At 42.7% G+C, this 26,686-nt stretch overlaps 1 protein-coding gene across 1 annotated transcript; it reads left to right on the top strand.

The window, feature by feature from the left end:
- Positions 1–23,482: 23,482 nt before the first annotated feature.
- LOC116043380 (trace amine-associated receptor 13c-like) lies at positions 23,483–24,843 on the top strand. The gene is made up of 2 exons (XM_031289981.2): positions 23,483–23,663; positions 24,025–24,843. The coding sequence occupies exons 1-2, from the start codon at positions 23,488–23,490 to the stop codon at positions 24,839–24,841; spliced, it is 993 nt and encodes a 330-aa protein (XP_031145841.2). The 5' UTR covers positions 23,483–23,487; the 3' UTR covers positions 24,842–24,843.
- The last annotated feature ends 1,843 nt before the right edge of the window (positions 24,844–26,686 follow it).

Consider the following 26,686-nt stretch of genomic DNA (forward strand, 5'->3'; position numbering starts at 1 on the left):
CTGCTAAAAGCAGTCAACGTGCAGTGATGTTTGAAATAGAAACGCTTGTGGATGTGTTAGCTGTCGTGGTTAGCTCGCCGAAACTACTGCCGAAGCTGCTGGCTGGCTACGCAACGTTAGCTAATTCCGCTAGCATACGCACAGGCTAACTATAGCCAGTTAGCTTTGTGTGTAACGTAACAAAAATCCACCCATCTCGTAGGAGCGAAGCTTAACATTTCATTCAATACAATTATGGTACAAAAGGAGCACTAACGCCACAGGTCTTATGTTGACAATGTGGACGCAGATATAGGAAACTCCAAAGGCAGTCGTAATATTTACCTAGCAGTCTAGGCTAACGCTGTTGCGCTAACGTTAGCAAAACGTCGGGGTAGCGTTAGCTAGCTGTCTAAACTTGTGAAAAGCCAAACAGCATCCCCATCCAAGTAATAAATAAACACTAGGCAAATATGTTGTTACTGGAGCTAGTAGGCTACCATCAAAACGTGAGATATCTAATCGAAAATGTGTATACAACGTCGGGGGATTTCACAGGTGAATCTGAACTAACGACATGATCACTGTCACTAGATATAAAGAAAACCTTGACTTTCACTCGGTGCTATTCACTGACAGTAAAAACCCCTCTTCCTCATCCCAGTCAGTCACCATAGTTCTAGTACTAGGCTGATACACAGTCACCATAGTTCTAGTACTAGGCTGGTACACAGTCACCATAGTTCTAGTACTAGGCTGATACACAGTCACCATAGTTCTAGTACTAGGCTGATGCACGGTCACCATAGTTCTAGTACTAGGCTGATACACAGTCACCATAGTTCTAGTACTAGGCTGAGGCACGTCTCCCCAACGTGACGTCATCACCGAATTGCGTTAAAAAACCCAATAATACCAAAAACGGTAAAAACTGGCCTTTAACACTATTGGGAGACATTTTAACAATGATATACATATGTTGAGTGCTTTATGTACCCATTAATCAACAGTGGTGGTTAACCTGCAACATGGGCTTTAAAGATGAAAAGTTATTAAAAGAAAAACTTTTCGTCAAATGGTGTGGGCGTGGCATGGCGGCCCTTTTGAGCATTTAGTGATGAACGAGAAAGTGGCTGTAACTACAGTGTACATTGTCATATCTGCTTGAAATTTCCCAAAACCAACAAGAGTCCAGGCCTGAGGACATACACAGGCCAATATTGACTTTTGGTCATAGCGCCCCCTGATGGCAACAGGAAATCAGCCTTATATGACAAACATCATCCGATTTACACGAAACTTAGAATGTGTGGTCTTCATGTGATACTGAGCCGCCCCCTATACTTTAACCACGCCCACTTACTCAGACCACGCCCCATTTCATAACATTTTAACCGTTTAAGGTAGACCCTTGTGTGAGGTGTCATTGAACTCAGCAGATAGTTCCTTCTTCATTGGTGATGGTTTGGCCCGCCCCCTATGCTTTAGCCACGCCCCTTTCATAACTGGTGACCTGTTTAAGGTAGAGTCTTGTGTGAGGTATCATTGAACTCAGCAGGGAGTTCCCTTTTCATTGGTGACGATTTGCAGTGTCTGAGTGCACGGTAGTAGGAGCGGTGTCCACCAGTTACATGCACATTGGCGCGAGGGCCCGTCCAACGCTGCTTGCAGCTTTCATTTTGCTTTTAACCGTCTTTATGTACAGGTGGTCTCTTTCTTTTTTCTTCTTATCTGCGGGCCTGGTCGGCCATTTTACATGTTCTGTGGATGTGTTTTTGTCGGCTGGGACTGTCCTGCAGTTTTGTGGCAATTATACCAATAACATTACAAAACAGGTTCACACCGCTGGCGTTGGCCCCAGGGGGTGGGGCTGAGAGGGTGGCAAACCATCGCTCCTCTTCTGCCCTTACCCCGTGGGGTCAACAGCCAGCCTCCAAACATTACAGTCCACCATAATTACCTCTACACCAAAACATATTTCAAACTTCTACAGGCCATCCACCACTCAGAAATCTTAACTAAAACACTACACATAGGCATCTTCCCAAAGGGAATGATGAGACAAATTAATAGGCTGACATCTTTCATCAAACCCTCTTCACCTAACAATAATACATTAGAACTGGTTCAACCAATTAAAGCTATTGTGCGAGGGTACATAAGAGCAGCCTTCCTGGAAGCCTTGCAGCTGAAGGAGTTGCTAACTCCTCCCAAACAGCCAACGTATTCACGTAACGCTTCAGAAAGTACAGCTCATCCCTCTAAAAACACATTTCCTCGGTTCCTCTCTCCTCCCATGATTTCCTCGCGTCTCTCCCGTGCCTCCTCGGTGGGAGGTACTAAGACGCAAGGAAGGGAGGCAAGTGGAGGAGTCGAGGAGGAAATGTAAGCGACATGAGATGTAGCCCAGACATATAGGGTCCTATTTCAATGATCTTGGCACACGGCGTGAAGCGCATGGTGCAGGTACATTTAGGGGATGTCATCAGCAGTGTTTTTTCATGTGTTATGGTGCTCCCTCACCAGCAGTGTTTTTTTGTTGTTGTGGTGTGTGCGTAGGCTACTCCTGATTTTGTCAGTCATCTCATCTCTTATATGCTGTGTCTCTATGATCCTATCCTGTCCTATTCATGGTAGCTTACTCGTGGACATTGCGTCATCACGTGCTGTAACAGGGGGGGCCCATCTTGATAATCCTACATAATGACCCGGTGTTGACTTGTTACACCACTGAACTTATTACTTGTCCTGAAGAATCCATACTACAAAGTGCTCGACAACATGTGTGTCTGTGGCCTAAATGAAAATGAACGATGCCTCCTCATGATGCAGCCAGGCGTATACCAGGCAACCAATGGCAATGCCCGTTCTAGATGGATTTTGAATTAAAAAAATACCTGTTTTCTGAACCAGCGTGATTCAATGGTTTTGTTTAGAAAAAAGTATGTAATACAGGACTTGGTGGAGACCAACTAGAATATTTGGCAAGACCAATGGCCAAGTCCGAGACAAGTCTAAGTGCAATTACCAACGAGTCCAAGAGAAATCTGAGGCAATAGAAAAACATCTGGAGTCCAGACTCTAGTCCAGCCTCGGACTACGGCAGTGCAAGGTGTGTGATGGATGAGTTAGTGGCAAACGTTTACCCACATCCCAAGAGATACTTCTTAAATTTGTGTTCTCACATTTCAGTTAGATAAGAGATTTCTGTTGACGTCAACTTGGTGGCTCCTCCGTATTTGGCTCTGATCTCTATATTTGTCACGCTCCAACATTTACATAGGCTACACCACTGATCTGAGATCAGGTAGTCTTCTGAATAGGTCGCGCAGATCTCAGAAATTGTATACATTGTTCATCTGCTATTTTACCACTAAATTCACTTCTGAGACTTTTTTATATGAGAAGTTAACTATGTAGAGGTCAAATATGGGCCATTTTACGAAAATGTATGGCTAATTGCAAATTTTGTCCGACTATGTGTCGGAATTCAGCTGCCGGTGTTGCCTGGGTTGCTGCTTCGCCGCCCGGCCTGTCTTCCTTCACAGACCCCGGCCTGCTGTGAGCTAGATGGAGCTCCGTCACGGCTGGCAGCCCACGGTGCTCCATACCCGCGCAAAGTCACCGTTTCTGGGTTACTGGACTACCAAACGCCGCTGCCCTGACAGAGCTCGACGGCCTACAGCTCGCTGTTCTCCCTCCCCTCTTCCTGCTAAATGAAACGATTGGGGAAATAAACACCTCTTGTCCGCGAGTCTCATTGATAGAGCCTGCAGCTGGATGGAGCTCTATCAATGAGAGCTAGCTAGCCTCCTCCTAGACCTCTGAAGTTCACAAAAATGCATTAAATTGAAATTGGACAAAAGTGTTAGCTTTGTAAGACCTTGGAGTAGCTGTGATATGCATGCCGTGAAGAAATTCAAACTGTAAATATACTCTAGTTATGCAGAAAGTGTAGCTAACTAGCCGTGATCTTCACACATATGATTGAAGGGAACCTTGCAGATAACGATACCCCTCGTATTCACAAAAATGCATTAAATTGAAATCGGACACAAGTGTTAGCTTTGTAAGACCTTGGAGTAGCTGTAATATAAGTGGCGTGACGACATTCAAACTGTAAATATACGATAGTTATGCCGGCAGCTGGTAGCCGGCCAGCTCCGCGTAGCCCCGAGCCCCGGTATTCCAATAACCCAGAAACAGTGACTTTGCCCTGGGTATGGAGCCTAGTCAGACATGTCTTACCAAATTTGCAATTAGCCATACATTTTCGTAAAACGGCCCATATTTGAGCTTTATATAGTTGATTTCTCACATAAAAAAGTATCAGAAGTGAATTTTATAACGAAAATAGACAAATAATGTAGGCTAACATTGCAGTGTCTTAAATATAAGACCTGCTGTCTCGTCTCCAATGTATGTGTATGTGGTTCGGTCACCAATCAGCGCGCAGCTCATCTAAATATTCATGAGCATACCATATTTGGAAGAAAAGCTCTTGTTCCAAATAGAGCCATATTCACAGGGTAGTTAAGGGCCCATAAAATAGCAAGCGGGCCATTTTCAGCCCAACCAATGTTACATACCCTTAGGAGACCTTAAGGAACAGTGTGAAATACCCTATATAATCATTCTATCACCCCTTTAACTAATGCTCTCCAAAAAAGCTTTTGGTTAAAGGTGCTCTAAGCGATGTCACGCGTTATTTTAGACTACAACATTTTTTTGTCACATACAGCAAACATCTCACTATCCGCTAGCTGCCTGTCCCCTGAACACACTGTAAAAAAAACATCTCCTCACTATCTGCTAGCTGCCTGTCCCCTGAACACACTGTAAAAAAATGTGGTCTCTGTAGACAGCCCAGGATCTACAAACAGCATAAAAAACAATCTGTGCCAACCTGCACCACCAAACATAACAGTGTTCCAGCGTTCCAGCCAATAACAGACAAGAAGGATTTTGCGGTGGGGGTTGGGGGGTTAGTGCGCGGAAGGGAGGGGGAAGGGACGGGATGAGAAGGAGGGAGGGGCGAGCTAGTCTCGTTTTGTCTGAAAATACTTTGAACGTCAACAAGAAGTAATGTCACCCAACATCGTTTAGAGCACCTTTACCATCATGCGTTAAAATAAAATAAACTCATCCTGTTTATTATACATAGAGGCAGATTCTTACCTGCCTTTTGTCCACATGACAGCATCTTGAACTTGAGGATCCTTAACGGACAGCAGACAGTACTACTCAAACGTTATGTGTGTGAACTGATATTAGGGTTAATATTGGAGATATATCCTCTGTCCCAGACCAAACCTAATATTTATGTGGAGGACGCAAGATCATTTTATAATTAGAATATGACCGCGTGGGGAACCTATGAACCTATGAACCGTTTTAAAGTCGCCGTAGCCAAGCTGTCGCGCGCCAATGTGATGTCACAATGACGTAGATCTCGCTGGCGCGCCAGGATTTTGAGTGCGTAACCAGAGGGCGTGCACTACTATATTTTTTTCAGCGGCGCACGACAAAGGGGAAAAAGGAAGCCTGAAGGAGCTTGAGGGTAACGTGATGCCAGGACTCTCAGAGTGACTGCAAGTTTCTCTTGTAAACTTACTGGGATAAGATGAGTTCTTTCATGGTGAATGAAAGGCTTGATCCCACCAAGTAGCTCATCCAATCAAATCCAAGCATTGACGTTAATGCTGCTGCCAGTTCTGCCGTTGTTTAACTTTTTCTTCTTCTTCTAGTCCGTAGAAATAGCAAAGTCGGTAGCCACCTCTGTTCAGGAGAAGACTGCAGCTAGTGTCACGACCACCAGCGCTAGTATAAACAGTCACGGCGCTCCCATGACGTCACACTGGCACTCAACAGGTCGGGTGCAGCGAGTATACCCCACGTTTAACTCATACACAGGGGCGGAGCCTTGCCCCCCCCCCCCCACTCTAGAGCCTTGCCCCCCCAGCTGCCCCCCTAAATTTGGTGATCCAACAACTGTACTTGTAAAAACAAACCGCCACTATGTCCACAAGCTTCTCAAAACATTGTACTAAACAATACATTTACCAAAAGTGAACAATTTATATTTTAATTTTAAATGTTTTCTTAGCCCCCTGCCCCTCAAATACTTAGCTACGTCCCTGAATCAAACGTGCGAGTGGTGTTTGCTCAGTCTGGCTCGCACACAGCGAGTCTGCTGTGATGTGGTGGCCCTGCAACCCGGCTGGAGAGACTGAGCTTTTGCAGGCCAGAGTAGCTGAAGAAATTAGCTGGAGCCTAAACCAGAAAAATTCAAAGAAGTACACAGGAGGAAGAGAATGAGGGAAATGAGGAAGGAGAAGGCAGTAAAGTGGAGAGACCAAGAGGGTCAGAGCTGATGAAGACCACAGAAGGAGACAAGGAAATAAGTGAAGGAGACGAGGATTACGCGATGTAGCGACGGCGTATGTTGGTTGGTTTTATTTATGGATATAGAAAGACAATGGGGGGGGTGTGGGTATCCAAGGGATAACATGTAACAGCGAAAAACAAACTGAATGTTACAATTCCCATATAAATTTACACCTACTGAAGACGTCTAAACTAAGTACGTCTCCTTACAAACATGTGAAACACACATCTTCAATTCATTTTGTTAGGGTTAGGATCTAACGGGGGATTAGGGTTAGGGGTCAGGGTTAGGATCTAACTGGAGATTAGGGTTAGGATCTAACGGGGGGGTTTAGGGTTAGGGGTCATGGTTAGAATCTAACTGGAGATTTGATAGTATGACTACGTCGAAGTTAAAAGTAGTTTAAAAACGTCTTAAAAATACATAAACAATTCCCAGTGACTTAGGTGGGGTTACCAGGCTTGCAATACCCTGAAGGAGATATGCAAAATATAGAACTGATAGAGGCAAAAGGGCAGCAAAAATATCTAATAAAATGGGCTTATTTCCAGAACTTAGCTTCTGTATGTTATTGGGAAGTGGGTAATTAGACAATCTTGCCAACAATACTTACTCGGGAGTTTGCACGTCAATGTAAAAGGTGATATACCAGTGTTGTGAAAATGATGTTTGCAAGAGAACTTGCTGTTAACTTTTATATAATATACCACATATTAAAAAGAAAAACTGCATTCAAACAAAGTATTCTTCAGCAAGTTTAAAGAGGTAAAGTTCATGTGAATGCTACAGTATGGTGTCTTAATTAGCAGAGATAAACTGAAGTTCCAAACTCATCTCCCAGTAGATCAGAGTTTGATGGCTAAATGACCGTTTACTTTGTTGTGTATATGGCATCATCAGACACACAAACAGTCAGGTCCCGTGAGATTTGATTAGTCTCTCTATGAACTATGTTTTGCAGCCCATTAGTGGCTCCTAAAGGCGGTGTGCTGAACCCCTCTGGACAGGAAGTTTGTTCACACCTGCATGGGTTAGTCAGATAATGGCATCTCGACCAATGAGGTGTCACTGCAATCAGAGGTGTGAAGACAAACAAGCATCAGCACGAACAATTAACATATGATGTAATCTTTACTAAACAGTGATGTTTTTCAGATAATACTGTGTCTAACAATGCAATAATTTAATCAAGTGGAATTTTTTAGATTTTTTTTTAAATAAAAAGGGATTCAAGTAGCATGTGTAATGTTAGAGGGGTTGCTGCCAGTTACAAATCCACAGAGAATTATCTCCCAAATCTGCAGCAGGTTTTTAACTCACTGTTTTTTGGGGGTTTTAAGGCCCAAACCTTTACTGTTTGTTCACTCTCACAGTTTTCATGAGCGTCCTTTTTAAGAACGCTCTAAAAACCCACTGTACCAAAGTGTGGTGCTGCTCAGCAGGAAAAAGACACAGAGACTAGCCGGTGAATATTGTGGATGATTTATCAGGTAAAGAGGGTTAGGGTTGGGGTTAGGGTTGTAGTGCTGCCGGAGTGTACCAGAATGTACGGAATAGTGGCCAAAGCAATTTTGATGGGAGAATAGCAGAAACTATAAGGTCAGGAAGTATAAGAGCACCAAATGCTGCATGAGATTGCAGGCTGGGGTGGTGGATGGGTCAAACAAACACAGGACTTTCCCCTAGAAGACAGGGGATCGAGTCCTGTTTGAAATTAAAGTAGTGGGTCGTAACGTTAATTACGTTAATTACGTAACTTCAGGCGCTGCTTAGGGCCTGAAGTTAACAAAAAGTTAGTGTGAATGCTACAGTATGGTGTCTTAATGAGCAGAGCTCAAACTGAAATGCCAAAACTCATTCTCAATAGATCAGTGTTTGATAGGTTTTATTTTTGGTATTTTTAACCCAATAACAGCTGTTTTAATCAACATTATTCACCAGATATTGTCATGGTTTATATGTATTTCTTTTAATGTTATTATTTCGGTCTTTTTGGGCCAGAGAAGCTGGGTTGATGTGGGCAAATCAAAGTGCTTAACATAAAACACTATTTTTTCATTATTAGTATTTTCTTGTGTAAATTCTCACAGACAACGTGCAACATTATTTCACAGACGAGGAGCGGTAATTACTACGTCAATTCCACAGATTTTTTTAAACGTTATTACGATGCATAACTTACTGGAACAAAGCTGAGCAACGTGTTGTTGCTGGTGACTAAACCACTGACTGTATGTATGTGTATGTATATATGTGTGTGTAGATAGATAGATAGATAGATAGATAGATAGATAGATAGATAGATAGATAGATAGATAGATAGAAGTGATACTGTCGTCAAAGACTCCGATTCTGTGAATGAATGCCCGCGTTGCATTGTGGGATATCGGCTTTGAATGCGTCTAGCTCGGATCATATCGTAATGTTCTGTGTTACAGCATACTGTCATATTTCACCGGTAATAAGACCAAAATAATATTAAAATGAAGAAATGAATACCATAACATCTAAATAAATGTTGATAGATGTAGCATTATAGTTTTAAAAAATATAAATGAACAAAAAAGCAACCAAGCTTAACATGAATGTCTATCTGACGGCACATGGAAAAATAACGCGACAGGTACCCCTCTGTCGTTGAAACTTAACGCCAGGGGTCCTCGGCCATGTGTCAGACATTTGAGGAGTAGGGAGAGAGACTGTGTTGGTAGGACCAGGCTAGAGGAACTTTGTCCTACAAATCTCTCTGAATGGAAAAGAAGGAACTGTATTTAACTCAACACACACTTCTTTGTTTTACACTTTATTTCTCAGGAGTCTAAACATATGTTAGAAAAACTACATGGAACTATTTTCATAACCGCACATTGATGCTTGATGTCCAGAGGGCAGGTGGTGTGGAGGACGGGGTCGACGAAGATGACGGCTTTACTCTTCTTCAGCATGTTCAACACCTCCTGGAGGAGGAGGAGGAGGAAAAAGAGGAGGAGGAGGAGGGGGAAAAAGAGGAGGAAGAAAAAGAAGAGGAGGGGGAAAAAAGAGGAGGAGGAAAAGAAGAGGAGGGGGAAAAGAGGAGGAGGAAGGAAAAGAAGAGGAGGGGGAAAAGAGGAGGAGGAAGGAAAAGAAGAGGATGGGGAAAAAGAGGAGGAAGGAAAAGAAGAGGATGGGGAAAAGAGGAGGAAGGAAAAGAAGAGGGGGGAAAAGAGGAGGAGGAAAAGAGGAAGAGGGGTAGAGATGGGGGAGAAGGTGGATGTAGATGGAAAGAAGACTATGAGGAGCAAAAAGAGACGGAGAAAAAGTTGGAAATAAAAGCAGGAAAAGAAAAACATGGATAAAAGAAGAGGGAAGAGGTGGAGGAAGGTGGAGAGAAAAGGACGCAGGAGGCAGAGGAGGATCAGAACAAAGAGGATGAGGGGGGGGGAACAAAGGATGAAATGAAAATACATGAGTGCCTGTACAGATCACGACGCTGTGATTTACGTGGCCCGCTCGGTGGTCAGTGAAGGCAGCAGGGGGTCAGTTTACCTTCTTCCATCCTTCCTGTTGGATCTTCAGCAGGTTCACCTTCAGACACTCCTCCACCTGCCCAGTCTGCTGCTGAGCTGCTGCTTCCACACACACACACACACACACACACACACACACACACACACACACACACACACACACACACACACACACACACACACACACACACACACACACAGAGAGAGACACACACACAGAGAGACAGACACACACACAGAGAGACAGACACACACACACACAGAGACACACACACAGAGACACACACACACACACACACACACACAGAGACAGACAGACAGACACACACACACACACACACACACACACACACACACACAGAGACAGACACACACACACACACACACACACACACACACACAGAGACAGACACACACACACACACACACACACAGAGACACACACACAGAGACACACACACACACACAGAGACAGACAGACACACACACACACACACACACACACACACACTCAGACAGACACAAACATTAAGAGCTGTTTGCGCTGCCAAAGTTCTGCTGAGCAAGGCCCCGAGCCCCTACCTGCTCCCTGTAGATCTGTGTTGTTATCATTTTCACACTGACAGTTATTCATCCACTCAGCTTCATTCCAGCAGTCCCATTACATCTTGTGATAATATGCTCATTAGTGGCATCAGCTGCAGCAATGTCCACCTGTCAGGTTCCACCAAGGTCGGTCGCATTAACTCAACATCTTTTTGATGTCAAATTAAAATCGACCAGCGGCGCCAACGGGGATTAGAGTGCGTTAAGGAAGTGAACTGACAGAACTTTTATTTATTTCATGTCATTTACATCTTTTGATATGTTTTCATATCAATACTGTTTGTATATTTGCTTTCATGATTTTGATTCCAGCTGGTTTGATCTGTGCGTTTAATGCCTTTTATTTCTTTTTCTTTTTTTTCAAGATTATTTTTTTGGGCATTTGATGCCTTTATTTTCACAGGACAGATGAAGACATGAAAGGGGCCGGCAGCGCTGCCTGGAAGGCACTAGGATTAGACAATGGCTATGGTTGAAGTTGTTGAAGCTTAGTTGGGGGTTTAAAACCCCATCGAGCCAGCACCAGCAGCTGAGGAGACCGATTAGCAAAGAGCGCTAACATGTTGCTCTAATAGAACCAATATAAGCTGCTCTGTTTAGGCTACAAAACGTGCATGCAGGCTGAAATTCAACCGTGGCTTTTGTTAGGATAAAGCTATACGCAGCAGGAATCTCTGCTAGCTGCTAGGCTAATGTGCAATGGTAAACACACAGAATATAGTACAGTGTAGCAGAGCTTGCAAACTGTGGCTTTTTTGTCCACAACGCGAATGTTGTCAACATAACTCGGACTTGGAAATCCCAAATACTTCCACACTTTCACACACTTCAGTGAAAGAGGAGGGGGCTCAAGTTCTGTTGAGGGGTCTCCAGCATCTGCAGTTGCCATGGTATCTTTTGACTGGCTGTAGCTAAGTTACAGGAGGTTGACTGACTCGCAGCACTTCAACGCGTGTGTCCGACCAGACGTGACATGGGGGCAGTTTATATCATTTATATAATTTTTAAAAAGTAAGAAACTGGGACTTATTTTCCCACTGAATCAAACATTTGGGCAGCTGCTGTGGCACAATCCAAATATCTGAAGAGACGTCAGTAAAATGTTTTTCTCCTCAACCCTCTGAGGACGAAGGATGTGTGGGCGTCCAAACTATGTTTTCTAAATGTCTCTCTTCTCAAAAAGCAATGTAACAAAAAATGTATTATACATTTATGTACTATTTCATCTGATATTACACTTTTAGACTTTGGCAAACTTATTTCAAGCACCGGAACAATTTGACAACACAAGTAAAAGTTAGTTTTCACTTAAGAGATCTGAAGAATTCCAAAAAGTGAACATCGACTTTTCAGCTTTAGGCCCAAATTCATCTCTTTACACTTTGCTCTAGGACGGATTTGGGCCTCCTTATACAGAAAGCTGAGTTTGCTCTGAACATTTAGATGTAAAGTAGATGGGTATCAGGTTATACACAAATACCCTTTAAAGGTGACTTTATATGTAAAGATGGAGAAAATGCCCTTAGACCTCACAGAGTGTAACATTTATAATTGACAAAGAGGGTGTGTGTGTGTGTGTGTGTGTGTGTGTGTGTGTGTGTGTGTGTGTTTTGCCCACAGATTCTGGAGTGCGATGTCCAGATGGTTCCTCACTGTTCTCATTGTCCTGAGCGATCTTCTCTTCTAAAGGTTGTTATTTGAACAACTTTTCATAGGTACATTTCAGTCTGGTAAGTACAGAAGAGGATTAGGGCCACATGGGCTTCAAAGTTACACCTTTAGAACAGATCAACATCAGACACTTCAGTTTCCAGTCGAGGCTTTAATCTCATTTTCAGAAGCAGAGAAACATGAAAAATACATGACAGATAATGTCAAATAAAATCTCCAACAATTTACATTCACGTATCACATTTTACCTGATGGTCAAATACATAGACACCATAAAGACATAGTCAATAATCTAATAGTTAACCAAAGGGTAGCCCCTACATTTAATCACATCTAATAATAATAATAATAATAATAATACATTTTTCTTATATAGCGCTTTACATGGTACTCACAGACACTTTACAGTAAAACCAGCACATTTATATATATTTACTGAACTCAATAAATGTTCAGAAGAATACACTTTGACATGAATGAAAACAATCTTAAATTATTTTAATTTATCATAGAATAGCAGCACTATATTCTGGCTATTGGCCATCATTTGTATAATATTCATAAGAGAATAAGTTCCATGCCCATGCCTTAATTCTGTCTCATAATCTGAAGGTCTGCTATAATAGTAACTTAATTACGCCGTGTATAGTGGCGTGATATACACAAAACATACAGTATAATCCAGTTCTTTATAAATGAGGAATTTATTTACCTAATAAGAATACACACTACTTAATCCAAATGAGCATTAATGAATGAAATACTGGAGTAGATAAAACAACTAATCAATTATTAAGATGTTAATAACAATCATTGAATTCTTTTTTTTGACAAACACGGCACTGCAGCCAAGATCTCCGAAGAGAGAATATACTAGAGAACTTGAAATGTGTAAATATTAACCCTTTCTGCCCTTAACGTGCACGCCTTGGTCTTGACTCGGTCTCGCCCTGCCTTGGTCTCAACCCCTCAAAGTCTTGGTCTTGACTTGATCTCGATACACTCTGGTCTTGGTGATGACTTAGTCTTGGTTTCTGTGGTCTTGACTATAACACTGTCAACAGGCAAACTAAGTTTTTACCTACTCAGATGGAGGGATAGCTGGATGGATGACTGGACGGAGACCCGCCCGCAGGGAGTTGACCCAGGAAAGTTGCAGTAGTCGGGTTAGTTTCAGTCAGTGCGGCTCCACTGGGTCGTTTCTGTCTCTCTGCATCGGCAGCTGGAACTTCGGGGCCAACACCATTTGAGTTTCTAAAAGTGAAAACTAGGCTAAAAGCCTCTGAAGCTCTCATCTCTCTGCTGTAAGAAACTCTCACACAGTTTCTTTAAAGCCAAGTTTGTAAGTGGTCGCCTCAAAGTTCTTCTCCTACAAACTGGACATCCTTTGATTTCTTTCTCTCTCCACCAGTTCTTCAGACAGTCTTTACAGAAGCTGTGGCTACAAAACAGGAGGACAGGATCTTTAAAGACTTCATGACAGACAGGACAGCAGAGATATTCCTCAAATCTGGAAGCCATTAAGTCTCTTAATAAAGCAGGAAACACAGCAGATATACAGCTCAGCCACTCCCTGTGCCGTAAAAGTTAGGTTCACTTTGAGTCTTCGTTCTTGTAAATCTCTGGTTCAGTTTGTGGATTCAGCAGCTGGTTAAAGTGGAAGTATTCTGGTATTCTCTCCTGTAGCTGTCCTCTCTCAGTGATAGTGGTTTTGGTCTGAAGGTAGCTCCTCTTATCCATCTCTTATAGTGTGTGTGTGTGTGTGTGTGTGTGTGTGTGTGTGTGTGTGTGTGTGTGTGTGTGTGTGTGTGTGTGTGTGTGTGTGTGTGTGTGTGTGTGTGTGTGTGTGTGTTTTACATCAAATAATCTCAGCGTTCAATTTACATTCCCCATTTTCTTCTTTATACTATCTGAAAATCATAATTTGGTCATTTCCTACAAATGTCATGCACCTGGGCCTCTGACCCCTTGACACAGAGAGGAACACTGTGACCCTGACAACAACAACAACAACAACAACAGGCATACCAACAAGAAAGAAGAAATACAGAGAGGAATGAAGACAGTGGAGTAGATGCTTGATTGTCTGAGTTGCAGATGTGTGTGTTTGCATGAAGAGGGGTGTTGGGTACTCGTAGGTGTACAGTTCTAATTATTGGCAAATTATCAAAGATGTTTTATCAATATTAATAAAGTTATGAATATGGTTATTAATAACTTCAAAAATCAAAATGGGGCACCACCCTGAAACTTCACGGGCCAATATTGAACTGTGAAATAGTCTCATTAGTGGTGTTCCCTTTAAAATACAGATCTTAACTTGGTTAATCTATCTGATTCTTTAAAGGAACAAAAGGAAGGGTGAAGTTCTAGCACTACCTGTGTTCAACCAGCAATTATTACAATAAGTACACAAATAATCACAGGCGACTGCTAATTAAAGTATAGTACAATGTATTAACTTCAGAATTCTCAATGGCCAATCAATAATCCTATTATCAAGCAAAACCAATATACCTCTTTTAAGTACAACAAAGCAAACGACAGACGTGTGTGTCCTGGTTTGTCTATGGTGAGTCGGTTGAGGGGCGGAGCTTTATCGTGAAAGTTTGTCAGGTTTAAAACTTATTTTTAATGTTATGTCCCCATTATATAGTTCTTACTGCTTCCGTCTATGTCCAAAAAATGTATTACATCAAATAATCTCAGTGTTCAATTTACATTCCCCATTTTCTTCTTTATACTATCTGAAAATCATAATTTGGTCATTTCCTACAAATGTCATGCACCTGGGCCTCTGACCCCTTGACACAGAGAGGAACACTGTGACCCTGACAACAACAACAACAACAGGCATACCAACAAGAAAGAAGAAATACAGAGAGGAATGAAGACAGTGGAGTAGATGCTTGATTGTCTGAGTTGCAGATGTGTGTGTTTGCATGAAGAGAGAGAAGTAAAACTGCCGGTAGCAACAGAGAATAAGAAGAATCACAACTCTGTGAGTCAGTAAAATACCCAATATCAGTATGATTGTGTGTAGATTTGCATTTATATTGTTGAAAAGCATTGAATCAGGTGTTTTTTCTTCTTTCCTTCAATCATAACTATATTTTGTGTTATTGTGTGACTTTGGTGAATCCCACCTAAACTTTAAAAACACCAAAGTCACACAGTGACACAGACAAACTAACCAACAGAGGCAGAGGAGTCTGGTGACTTTGAGGAGAGCAGAGATAACGTCTTCAGTTCCCCGTCGTAAAGGGCTGTCTGGCCACGATTCTCCACTGGGCGCGTCTGGGCTGCGTTCCTGTTTTGTTCCCTCCTCCGCCACGCGCCACACCACACCACCACCTACCAGAAGTGGAGCGTCTTGCTGCCCGAATCGCAGATTATATCGTATATTATATTTATTATAAGTACTTTACAGAACAATCAGGTGTTTATTAAGCTAGTCTCTACCTTCCACTCCAAACACTCCTACATTTAAACTCAATGCCTTCTCTTTTCTGGCCTGTCCTGATAAAATAGATCCGTGATGTCTATTATGTTAGTCCATCTCCAAGATGAATCCTTCGTTGTCAGTGGTGTTGTAGAGGAGACGTATACGATGTTGGGGGTGTCTTTTGGTAAACTGACTGGATGCTCTCTCTGTTTTATTTCCTGCCTGGCTGTCTGAACGGCCCGCGGCTCGTGTGAAAATAGACCTGGCGCGTATCTTTAAGGGAGAGGACCGGAGAGCCGCTTTATGCGCGCTTCCGAAACGCAGCGCAGATGCGCCCAGTGGAAAATAGATGTCCCTGGTGTTTAAGGCCCAGTGTTGGGAAAGTTGACTTTCTACATGAACTAGTTCAAAGTTCAGTTCACACATTTTAAAATGAACTAGTTCAGTTCATAGTTCATACTTCAAAATGTTGAACTAAGTTCACAGTTCCAAAAATGAACTAGTTCATAGTTCTTTTTTTCCATATGTTGCTGCGAGCTATTATTTTTTAAAATTATTGCCACAGCCCATATAGAACCACAGACAGCAATTATTTGATCAGTTTTAAGACTGAAACGATGCGTCAGATTAATTTGCTGGCACATACTGTACCTTGAAGGCTAGCCGGGTTCAATGTGCCGTTTCAGGTCTGCTGTGGATGGGACTGAAGTGCGGATTTTCTTTTTGAAAGCTGGCAGGCAAAGTTTGCACAGAAATGTACGATTTTTCCCATCCTCACCAACCATGTCATAAAACTTGTTTAAATGATCATTTGACGCCTCCTTGCTGTTTTTTCACCTACGTGCTGCTGTCGCCTCCCTGCTGCTTTTTGTTTTGATGACGCATGCGGCGGTGAGACACCGGTAGCTGGTGTTGCCAGATTGGGTGTTTTTTCCGCTATAACAGCTCCAGGGCCTGCAGCCGCAGACGGACCGTCATCAGTGGGGATCGACCAGCGTAGCAACATTGCTTTTGCCAGAAAGCTTCGCTGCCGACCTCGACCTGCAGTCGGAGCTCCAGCGGGACACGGAGAGCCCCACATCCGGTAGCAGCGGCCCATCCCCCGGCCATGACCACAGCTTGCTTTGCTGAGGTTGTGCATCCCTGCTTGGGCAGAAACAATAATTTCTGCAGAATTCATTGCTGCTGAAAATTGCATCTAGGTAGCAAGGAAATGCTACTACAGAGTCTGATAAAACATTGATGTCTCTAAACCTTCTAAAATCCTAATCATTATTGATGAACATGACAAAGAGATTTACTATTGCCTAGTTTTTAAACAGTACTTTGCCTTATAAAATCATTATTTTCCCTAGTGGATGCAATTCTCGGCAGGGATGCGAAACTTGGCACCTGTTACCCACTGATGACGGTCCGTCTGCGGCTGCAGGCCGTGGAGCTCACCGCCAGTGTTTTAGTTTGACTGTTAAAAAGTGTTTAGACAATTAAAAGGTATTTATTTAGAAGCGGGCTGGCTGGTTAGTTGGCTAACGCTAGCATGCTATTCCACCAAGCTTCCATGCTACATAAATAAGCCAGACAGAGTTGTCCCTCATCTGGCGATAGAAACCCTGATTTTCCCGTTCTGTTAGCTCAGAGCTCCACAGCATAAGTCCACAGGTACAAATTAGTTTTGCACCAAATGTATCGCAAGAAGTGTTGCAAAAGTCGAGGCGCGCAGATTGGCCACTTTGTGATGCGAGAGAGCTCATATGTGAAGTTGCAGTGACAGATTCGAGAGGTTGTAATCACTGAGTTGTGGTTGTCAAATTCAGATCACATGTGTGTGAATATTTTTTACAAGTGCAAATATCATTTTTGACAAGTGCAAATTTAATTTTTACAAGTGCAAATCTTAACATACAAGTTCAGATTTTTTGTTCTGCAAGTTCTCACATCGTATTCTACAAGCGCTCCCATTTTGCACCATATTTACCTTCATAAAGAGCTTCCTTCTCTACCGATGCTTCGCATTAAATCTCTCGCTACTCGCACCTGGGTTGTGTTTTCTGTGACACCTGACAGTCTAAAGCACACACAGTGTTTTTGAGGAGCAGAATGGAAATGGAAGTAAAATGTTATCCTGAAAATAATTTTACTACCGAAGCTTTGAGGTAGTTTGATTACTGTTTGGAAAAGTTTAGGATGGGAGTGCATGTCAACAGAGTGAGGTGAGGCATGCAGCTATCCCTATGACTCAACAGGTTTGCGTTTCATCCTCTTGGGGGGAAGCCTCCCTCCCCCTTTTCCTGGGCGTGAGGGCCGCATGTTGAGTCGGTCTGGCTGAACGTGGGGTTCAGGAGCAGAACCGCGGCTGTCATGGCTGTGCAGTTGGGTGCTGAGAGGCATTCAACTCGCATGGTGAGACTGCACGTGACGGTGAGGAGTTACTGGTTACCTCGCTCAGTTCTGGTAACTAGGCCAATCAAGTTTACCTGGAGGTGGGGCCATAAGTGTATGACCCCCTTTCCCTGGAGTACAGAGAAGGCGCCTGCTCCAGCCACCTTGAGGACAGTCTGCGGGGACTCTGAAGGAAGGCAGTGGTTTTGCTGTGTAAAAGCTGGAGACGGGTCAGGTGGGCGCAAGTAATGGTGCAAGTCTGACCTGACGGCAGGATTCTTTGGCCAAGGTGATATGGGCACGCCTGTGGGCATGGTGCCATAAAAGGGTGCACCTTCACCCATATGGGTGCTGTGCAGTGCGTCGCTTGTGTTCAGCGAGCAAAAGGAAAACCTGTGAGTGTTGGTTGAGTCAAGGCTGCCAGACTGCGGCAGCTGTGTGCTCGCCGGCGGCAAGGAAGAGTCAGAGCCAAGATCAGGCTCTGGAAGAACCATGGCCATTTGCTCATGAATGACGGTGACTTGTCTGTCTGGGGCTGGCAGACTGCCTGCAGGATCAAGTGGCTTCAGGGTGTCGACCTGAGCCTGACTCTGCATTTACAATGAAAGACTCATCTCATCTCTCATGCTCATCTCAAATGACAACAGCTAGCACTTTATGTCTCGTTGGAAATCCTCCGTTGTTGTGAGGAATTTCCCATCTCTACAACCTAATTTTCTCTGTGCAAAACTTTGACACTTACTTTAGCAAAGCAATATACATGAATAATAAATGTAATTGAAATGAAACAAAATTGAAGCTGTTCTCTTGCAAATTAACAAGGAGTCAATATATAAACAAAATTACAATATGGCTTCTTCATACTTTTCAGTATTTTAACCGTTAACAATAATAATTATGTGCTGGACTTTTCCCACAGTATAAAACAACAGTAAATATCTCAATACAAAACATTTCACCATAGACTACAGCAATATACAACATACTGCAACGTACCTGCATTTACAATGGAAGACAACAGTGTGTGAATGCTCATCTCAAAGGACAACAGCTAGCATGCTCTGTCTGGAAAGACGGCACATGTAGGTGCTAGATAGCATGCAGAAAATATTTTTCGAGTGGTTAAACATGAATAAAACGGCTGGTAACTAAATACAACCATTGCCAAATTAACTTCAGACAATTATTATATCTAACCAAACAAACTGGGGCAACTTTTAAGTGCTTTTCAAGTAGTTAACACTATATTGTCCACAGGCATTCACACACATGTTAACTCGTTGGAAATCCTCCGTTGTTGTGAGGAATTTCCCATAATGCTGCGCTACAACTACTCGAAGCAGGTACAGCTTTTAACAGTAGATGGCGTAGTTGTGCCAATTTACATTACATGTCATTTAGCTGACGCTTTTATCCAAAGCGACTTACAATTAAGTGCTTTCAACTGTGAAGGTTCAAACTCCTGACAACAAGTAGTAAGTGCAAATACATTAGCCTTAAATAGGCAAAGCTACAAAGAGACATATGAAAGTGCAGGTTCGGAAGAGATGTATTTTTAGCCTTCGGCGGAAGATGTGTAGGCTTTCGGCCATCCTGATGTCAATAGGGAGCTCGTTCCACCATTTGGGAGCCAGGACAGTGACCAGTCGGGATCTCGTTGAGTGATTACTTCTCCCTCGCTGTGAGGGGGCAGCAAGCAGTTTGGCTGATGCAGAACGAAGTGGGCGGGTTGGGGTATAGGGTTTGACCATGTTCTGGATGTAAACTGGGGTTGATCTGTTCGTGGCCCTGTATGTCAGTACTAGTGTCTTGAAGCGGATGCGGGCCGCAATTGGTAACCAGTGAAGAGAGCGGAGGAGCGGTGTAGTGTGAGAGAACTTGGGGAGGTTGAAGACAAGCCGAGTTGCTGCGTTCTGAATGAGCTGCAGGGGTCGGATGGCACATGCAGGCAGGCCAATCAGGAGGGAGTTACAGTAGTCTAGACGTGAGTTTAGTAGAATTTAACCTGAACCCATTTAACCATTCAACTATGTTACATATGGATGGAAATACTGTATTTGTGCTGTAGCCTTAACTATTTTGCACTTCAGAATTATAACCATGCACACATAGGTGGAATAGTTTGTTCTTCATATTTTTGCATTAATGTCACTAGGAAGCATACCAGTAGAAATATATATTCATATTTGTAAGTGAGATATATATATATATATATATATATATATATATATATATATATATATATATATATATATATATATATATGTATATATATATAAGTAAGTGGGATTGTCTGGAATCTGGCAATATAATAACCATTATGGTGGGATACACTGGCTAAGCAATTAACAAAAATGTCTGTGCTGATATAAATAGTTTACATGAGAATACATTATAATTTTGGCCCGTTGGCTGAGTCTCTATCTGTCAGAGGGAGAGCAGGAGTGCGGTTGTGAAGAAGTTGTTTTACACTTTTACATCATTGGGGGCTGAGCCCCCTAAAGGTCTGATCCTAGAATCGCCCCTGCTGCTACTTCATACTTGTACTCCACTACACCTCAGAGGGAAATGTTGTAATGTTTACTGCACTACATTTATCTGACAGCTTTTGTTTTATTGCTTCATGCTGGGCTTGTTTCTGCAGCAGCTCATTGAGTATCAGATACAATTAAAACTATTGAGGAAATATTTTCCTTTGACATTGGTCCAGTATTACAGCCCGGTCTCACAGCAGTTTGTGAAATGGTCACGTTATTTAATCTATTGATTCATGTTCACGGGGACGTTTTTGTCATTTTTTTTTCGTGGTGGCCAGCACGAAAATGTAAAGTATTTTAATAGGAAGCATATTATGTGATCACAGTACGAATACGGTAGGGAGTAGTATGAAAAGCTGAAAATCCGCGTAGGGAGGTTGGTCGGGGTGGTGGATGGGTCAAACAATACAGGACTTTCACCCGGGCTAGTGGGGATCGCGTCCCGCGTGTTGCGTTTTGTTAACCATAGTCTTCCTAATCACAGCCGTCCCGTTATTGTCGCGCGTCCCCCACGGCCGTCTCCCGCCATGTGAGGCGCCCTATCCCTATAGTGTTTTTCCTAATCCCAAACTCCACCATCCCGTTATTGTGGCGCGTCCCCAGCGGCCGTTCCCCGCGGCTGCCCCCCGCGGCCATCTCCCGGCATGTGAGGCGTCCTTTCCCCGTAGGGTATTTCGTGCTGGCCACCACGTAAAAAACGAGAAAAATGTCCCCGTGAACATGTTTCAATAGATTAAAAATAATGTGACATTTACACAAACTGCCGTGAGACTGGGATGAGTATTAAACGAGATCGCTGCAGTCGGCAACGGTGAAACAAGCTACAATGTAAGTTAATAGGACGTCAATTGTCCAGCTTGTATTTACGTTCATAAAGTGCTCGTTTTGCCACTGACAGGCTCAGATTAATATTCTAAATGTCTGACAACATTATGGAAAGGATTTCTAAGGAGGTCGACCTTTCTGTTAAAGAGTAAGATCCTTTTTTTTAAACCTAAAAAAGTCAGCGAAATTGCGTTCGCTAAACCCACCAGACTCCATGTAAATAAACAGTAATTTTAGCATCGTAAAATGGGCATTCTAGAACATCTCGGAGCTCTGAGGCTCGCTCTGGCTGTCTTGAGCCTGTGCGTGTAGGGTGCACGACTATTTAATTCTAATTTCGGGTCTGTCAGTCACAGTGAAAACCGGGAATATTTCCGGGGACAGCTCCAGCTGGGCGACAGGCCACCGAAACCGGGGACGTCAGGTCACCCTATGATAATGTGGTTTTAGCTGCTGGCTAATGATTAGCTGGCTAATCATTAGCCAGCAGCTAAAACCAGCTAACGTTAGCCCTGGCTCACTAGCTAACTGGTCAGCTAGCTAGCTACCAATACAGATTGAATCAAGAAAAACGTAAACTGCAGCTATTTTATTGGCATGACACACGTTACTAAACATAACATGAATAAACTTGAATAGGTAAACTCGTCCGTGAACAGATGCATCCTAATCAACAATAGTGTTTAGCAATAAAAACTCCCATAATTCCACGCAACTTCCCAACGTCATCAAACGTCTGTGTTTACAATCCATTGTTTTGGTTGAGAGACCCCTAGCAGCAGAAAGTTACATATTGTACGTTTAATAAATAAAGAACTTATAGTATATTTCTGATTTTTATCAGAAACTGCTTTTATTGGCCAAGTAAGTGTAAACACAAGGGAATTTGAGTCTGGCTTTGTGTTGCTTTTAACACAGAAAAAGACATAACGTTACAGCTAAAAACAAAGATATACAACGTCGTCTGGCGACTGGCTAGGTGTGGCGGCGTACTTATCAACTAGGATGTACACTGGCGACGGTGTAGTCAATCCACACGTTAATCACACGACAGTCTCCTTCAGTAGGTTATCCGAGGCACTGGCCACATACTTTGCTGTATGTCATTCCCCCCTCTCTCTCCCCTTTCATGTCTTCAGCTGTCCTGTAAAAATAAAGGCTGAAAATGCCCAAAAGAATAATCTTAAAAAAAAAATAAAAAAATGAAGTGCATGGGCCTGGGGGTAGTGGCAGGAACAGAGGGCCAGACTAAGACAGAAAAAATCTACTGAGGTAGTCGTCGAGACACTGAGATGGCCTAGCAAGTTCAAACCAGACACCCTGTTATCATGAACCATACGTACACATATAGCTATGAAAAGTAAACCACTGTAATCTGATGTATTCCAGGTATTTATTACGGTCAGTGCCAGTGCCTCCGTTGGTATCTGACTCCACAATGTCAAAAGTCAGTTTCATTAGAGCGAGTAGAAATCAACTTTGAGAGGAGAGTTAACCTGCGAGAGCGTGTCTGTCCTCAAGAGCACGCAAAGCAGACAGTCAGGGGCACATGGTGGCTGCTCTGTGTGTGTGTGATGCTTGGTTTTACACTCAAAGGGGCCATTCTTTCCCTCTCCCTATGTTTGGTTTCACGCTCACAGCTGCCTGAACAACTCTCGATTGTTGAAATTATATTATTTGCTCATGAGCATGTTTTATCACGCTCGGGAGATATGACATAAACATGACGCCATAAAAGACAACGAGGAAGCTGTTGAAGACTTAAGGATTTGGTAAGCTTGAAACAAACTGAGTCACTGACCTGTTGACCAATTGTCTAAAGATTAAAGTGCTTATACCTGCTCCAGGCCATGCTGTTGCATGTGTTCAGCTGGGTCGAGATCTGGAAGTCTGGAATCTGGGGGTGACAGAAGATTGACAGAAAGGCAGAACACCAGAGGATTGAGAGTAAAAAATATTATTGAAAGGCTTGTGGACTAACAGAGAAAGTGTAGAAGATGACGTCGTGATATGTAAAAAAAGAAAAGGAGATCAGTGTCCAACAGAGACTGAGAGAGAGAAAGGGAGGGGTGGAGACGAGGGTAGAAAGTGATAAATCAGTTGGAGGACAGAGGTTGAAGCAGAGAGCTGAGGTCTCTCATCCTCCCACTGATGACGGAGACACAGGACGGAGCAGAGCTCTGCTTTCCACAACTCTTCAACACCTCCTGCAGGAAGCTGACACCTCCTCGGTTTGAAGTGATGCTCATTCACACTTTGCTCTATTCCATCTCTCTGCTCACTGTAGCTCTCAACCTGCTCGTCATCATCTCAGTCTCCCACTTTAGGTAAAGATGATTGTCTCAACAATTGTAGTTTTAGATATTATGAAGACTTTGTGTCAGTTTCAGGGTCCTGGTATTGTTCATGCTGACTTGATGTCTTAATGTCATGGCTTAGTGGGATGCTTGGGGGAGATATTGATGATGTTATTATAATGTAAGACCTGTTCTTCTCATACTGTGATAATCAAACTGACTGCTCAGAATAAGGCCTGTTTCTATGACAGGTCGGGAAAATACTAGTAAAATAATAGTGTTTCTGGAATGATTGTTTCCATTATTTCAGAAAGAACTAACATAAAATGTTTGTTTGTCACATAGATATGAGGACTTGTTGGTGTAATGGTGCTTTTCTCTTTTCCTTCAGGCAGCTCCACACACCCACCAACATCCTCCTCCTCTCTCTGGCTGTCTCAGACTTTCTAGTGGGCCTCGTGTTGATGCCGGGAGAAATATTCAGAAACACATCCTGCTGGTTTCTTGGTGACCTTGTTTGTACTATGTTTAATTATATTTCAGGCATCATTTCCGTATCCTCAGTAGGTGACATGGTGCTCATATCAGTTGACCGTTATGTGGCTATTTGTGATCCTCTGCATTACACCACCAGAATCACTGTGAACAGAGTTAAACTCTGTGTTTGTCTGTGTTGGCTCTATTCTGTTTCCTACAACTTTCTCTATTTAAAGGATAATCTGACTCAACCGGGGAGGTATAATTCCTGCTACGGAGAATGTGTGATTGTCATTGACAATATATCAGTGACTATTGATCTTGTTTTGACCTTTATTGTTCCAGTTATTCTCATCATAGCTCTGTATCTGAGAGTATTTGCAGTGGCTGTGTCTCAGGCTCGTGCCATGCGCTCTCACATTACAGCTGTCACACTCCAGCTTTCAGTGACTCCAAAGACAAAGAAATCAGAGCTGAAAGCAGCCAGGAATCTTGGTGTTCTTGTAGTTGTGTTTCTAATGTGTTTCTGCCCATATTACTCTGTCTCTCTTGCAGGTGACAGCTTGGTCAGTGCTTCATCTGTATCCTATGGTCTCTTTGTGTTCTATTGTAACTCGTGTCTAAACCCTGTGATCTATGCCTTGTTTTACCCCTGGTTTAGAAAAGCAGTTAAACTCATTATTACTCTTCAGATCCTGCAGCCTGGCTCCTGTGAGACCAACATGCTGTAGAGAGACTGAGATCAGACTCTAAGGATAAATGAATGAATATGTTCCTGCTGTTCAGTGAGTACAGAATACAGAAAGTGAAGATATGCTTTCCTGTCTTTAAGTCTAAATTGTGTATGATCAACAAATGAAAGGCCTGTCCTTCAGCTTTATCTTGTGTTTTTTTTACTAGGGAACCTTTTTTTCTTTGTGATAGGGAACATTTCAACCCAACAACAAAAGAGCTACTAAAGCTGTGTATTTATGTCTCTCTGTTTGGTGCTGTAAACCATTTAGTTGCTAATAGAACTCACAGCCTGCTGGGCTGCTGTTTGACTGAGACAGAAAGAAGTATGTAAAAACATCATGTTCCCTTTGAGCTTAGGAAGAAAGGTTGTTCTAATCATTTCAGTCCAGTGTCATTCATATTTGATCCCTGTATAACATTAATTGATGATCTATGCCTTGTTTTACTGCTTTAACTCATCACTGACAACTTGATAGTTGCTTCACCTGCATCATTTTCAGTCCATCTGTATTATTGTAACTCTTGTCTAAACCCTGTGATCTATGCCTTGTTTTAGACTGAGATGCTGCAGCCTGGCTCCTCTGAGACCAACATGCTGTAGACTGACATCAGACTCGGTCTGAGGAAAAAAGGAATGAAAATGTTCCTGCTGTTCACTGATCAGTTGTTGTATACAGAACGTGAAAATATCCTTTCCTGTCTTTAAGTCTAAATTGTGTATAATCAACAAATGAAAGGCCTGTCCTTCAGCTTTATCTTGTTGTGTATTTTGTCTCTTTGATGCTGCTGTATTTAAAGAGAGTCATAAGCACCATATACTGTTTTTTAAGTAATCACATATTTACATATGCATGACATGTATAAAGAGTATTTTTTCTTTGTGATAGGAAAAATGTCATCCCAACACAACAAAAGAGCTCCTAAAGCTGTGTATTCATGTCACTATATTGGTGAGAGCATCATCCAAGTAATTAGTGTCCATTTAATAAAATAGATGCCCCTGACCAACCACACTTTCCCATCAAGTATAGAAAAACATCACTTCTGAACAGTAAATGTGTTTGACATCAAACTGTCAGTATAATAAGATCCTGGCCCCTTCACCAAGTTGTATTAATCATTTCAGTTTAGTGTCATTCATATTTGATCCCTGTATAACATCTCTTGTCTCTATGACAGTAGTATATAAAACACTATTTTTGGCAACAAGTTGAACAACAGATTATTTGAGAAGACAGGATTATCTACAGGTGATATTGGGGGTGGGTGGGGGGGTGATGGAGTGGAGCAGCAACAGATATGTAGTAGCAGATGAATTTTGTGTAGAAAGTAAAACCAGCCATGGACCTCTGCATCATCCAGATAGACAAAGACCCATTTGTTGACCGTGTCTCTAAGGTTTTCAAGCCTGCAGGGCATTGATCAGAGTCAGAGACACAACCAGATACTCTTCATGGCCACTGGGGGGGTTAAAGGCTATTTTCCATTTGTCCCAAAATCTCACTAAGTGATGACCGTTCCAGAGGTGTGAAGCAGCATTTAGTCTGTAGAGAAAACAGCCCTCTCGTTCATTTAAATGGACCACTCTGTTAAAGCAGCAGGACTTCATTTAAAAACATCAACAACAGAAAAACAACAGTGTCCCGTAATGTGACGTCATCCAGAAAGGTGGTGTCTGGGGTTAAGGTCAGGAATGGAGGGATTCATTAGGGTCAGAGGGAGAAACTAGGGTTAGGATTGGGTTAAAACCCAACGCCCGGGATGGGCGCTGTGAGGGGCACGGGCACAAGGGGACCACTGGTGTTAATAAACCACTTAAAAACCTCCTTAAAAAACCAAGT

Source organism: Sander lucioperca, chromosome 8, assembly GCF_008315115.2.
Source record: "Sander lucioperca isolate FBNREF2018 chromosome 8, SLUC_FBN_1.2, whole genome shotgun sequence".
Lineage (NCBI taxonomy): Eukaryota > Metazoa > Chordata > Actinopteri > Perciformes > Percidae > Sander > Sander lucioperca.

Excerpts from the sequence above, each read along its gene's own strand:
- LOC116043380 (XM_031289981.2), top strand. The coding sequence starts at position 23,488 with ATGACGGAGACACAGGACGGAGCAGAGCTCTGCTTTCCACAACTCTTC. Across the intron at positions 23,664-24,024 it reads ATCTCAGTCTCCCACTTTAG|GCAGCTCCACACACCCACCA; the intron begins GTAAAGATGATT and ends CTTTTCCTTCAG.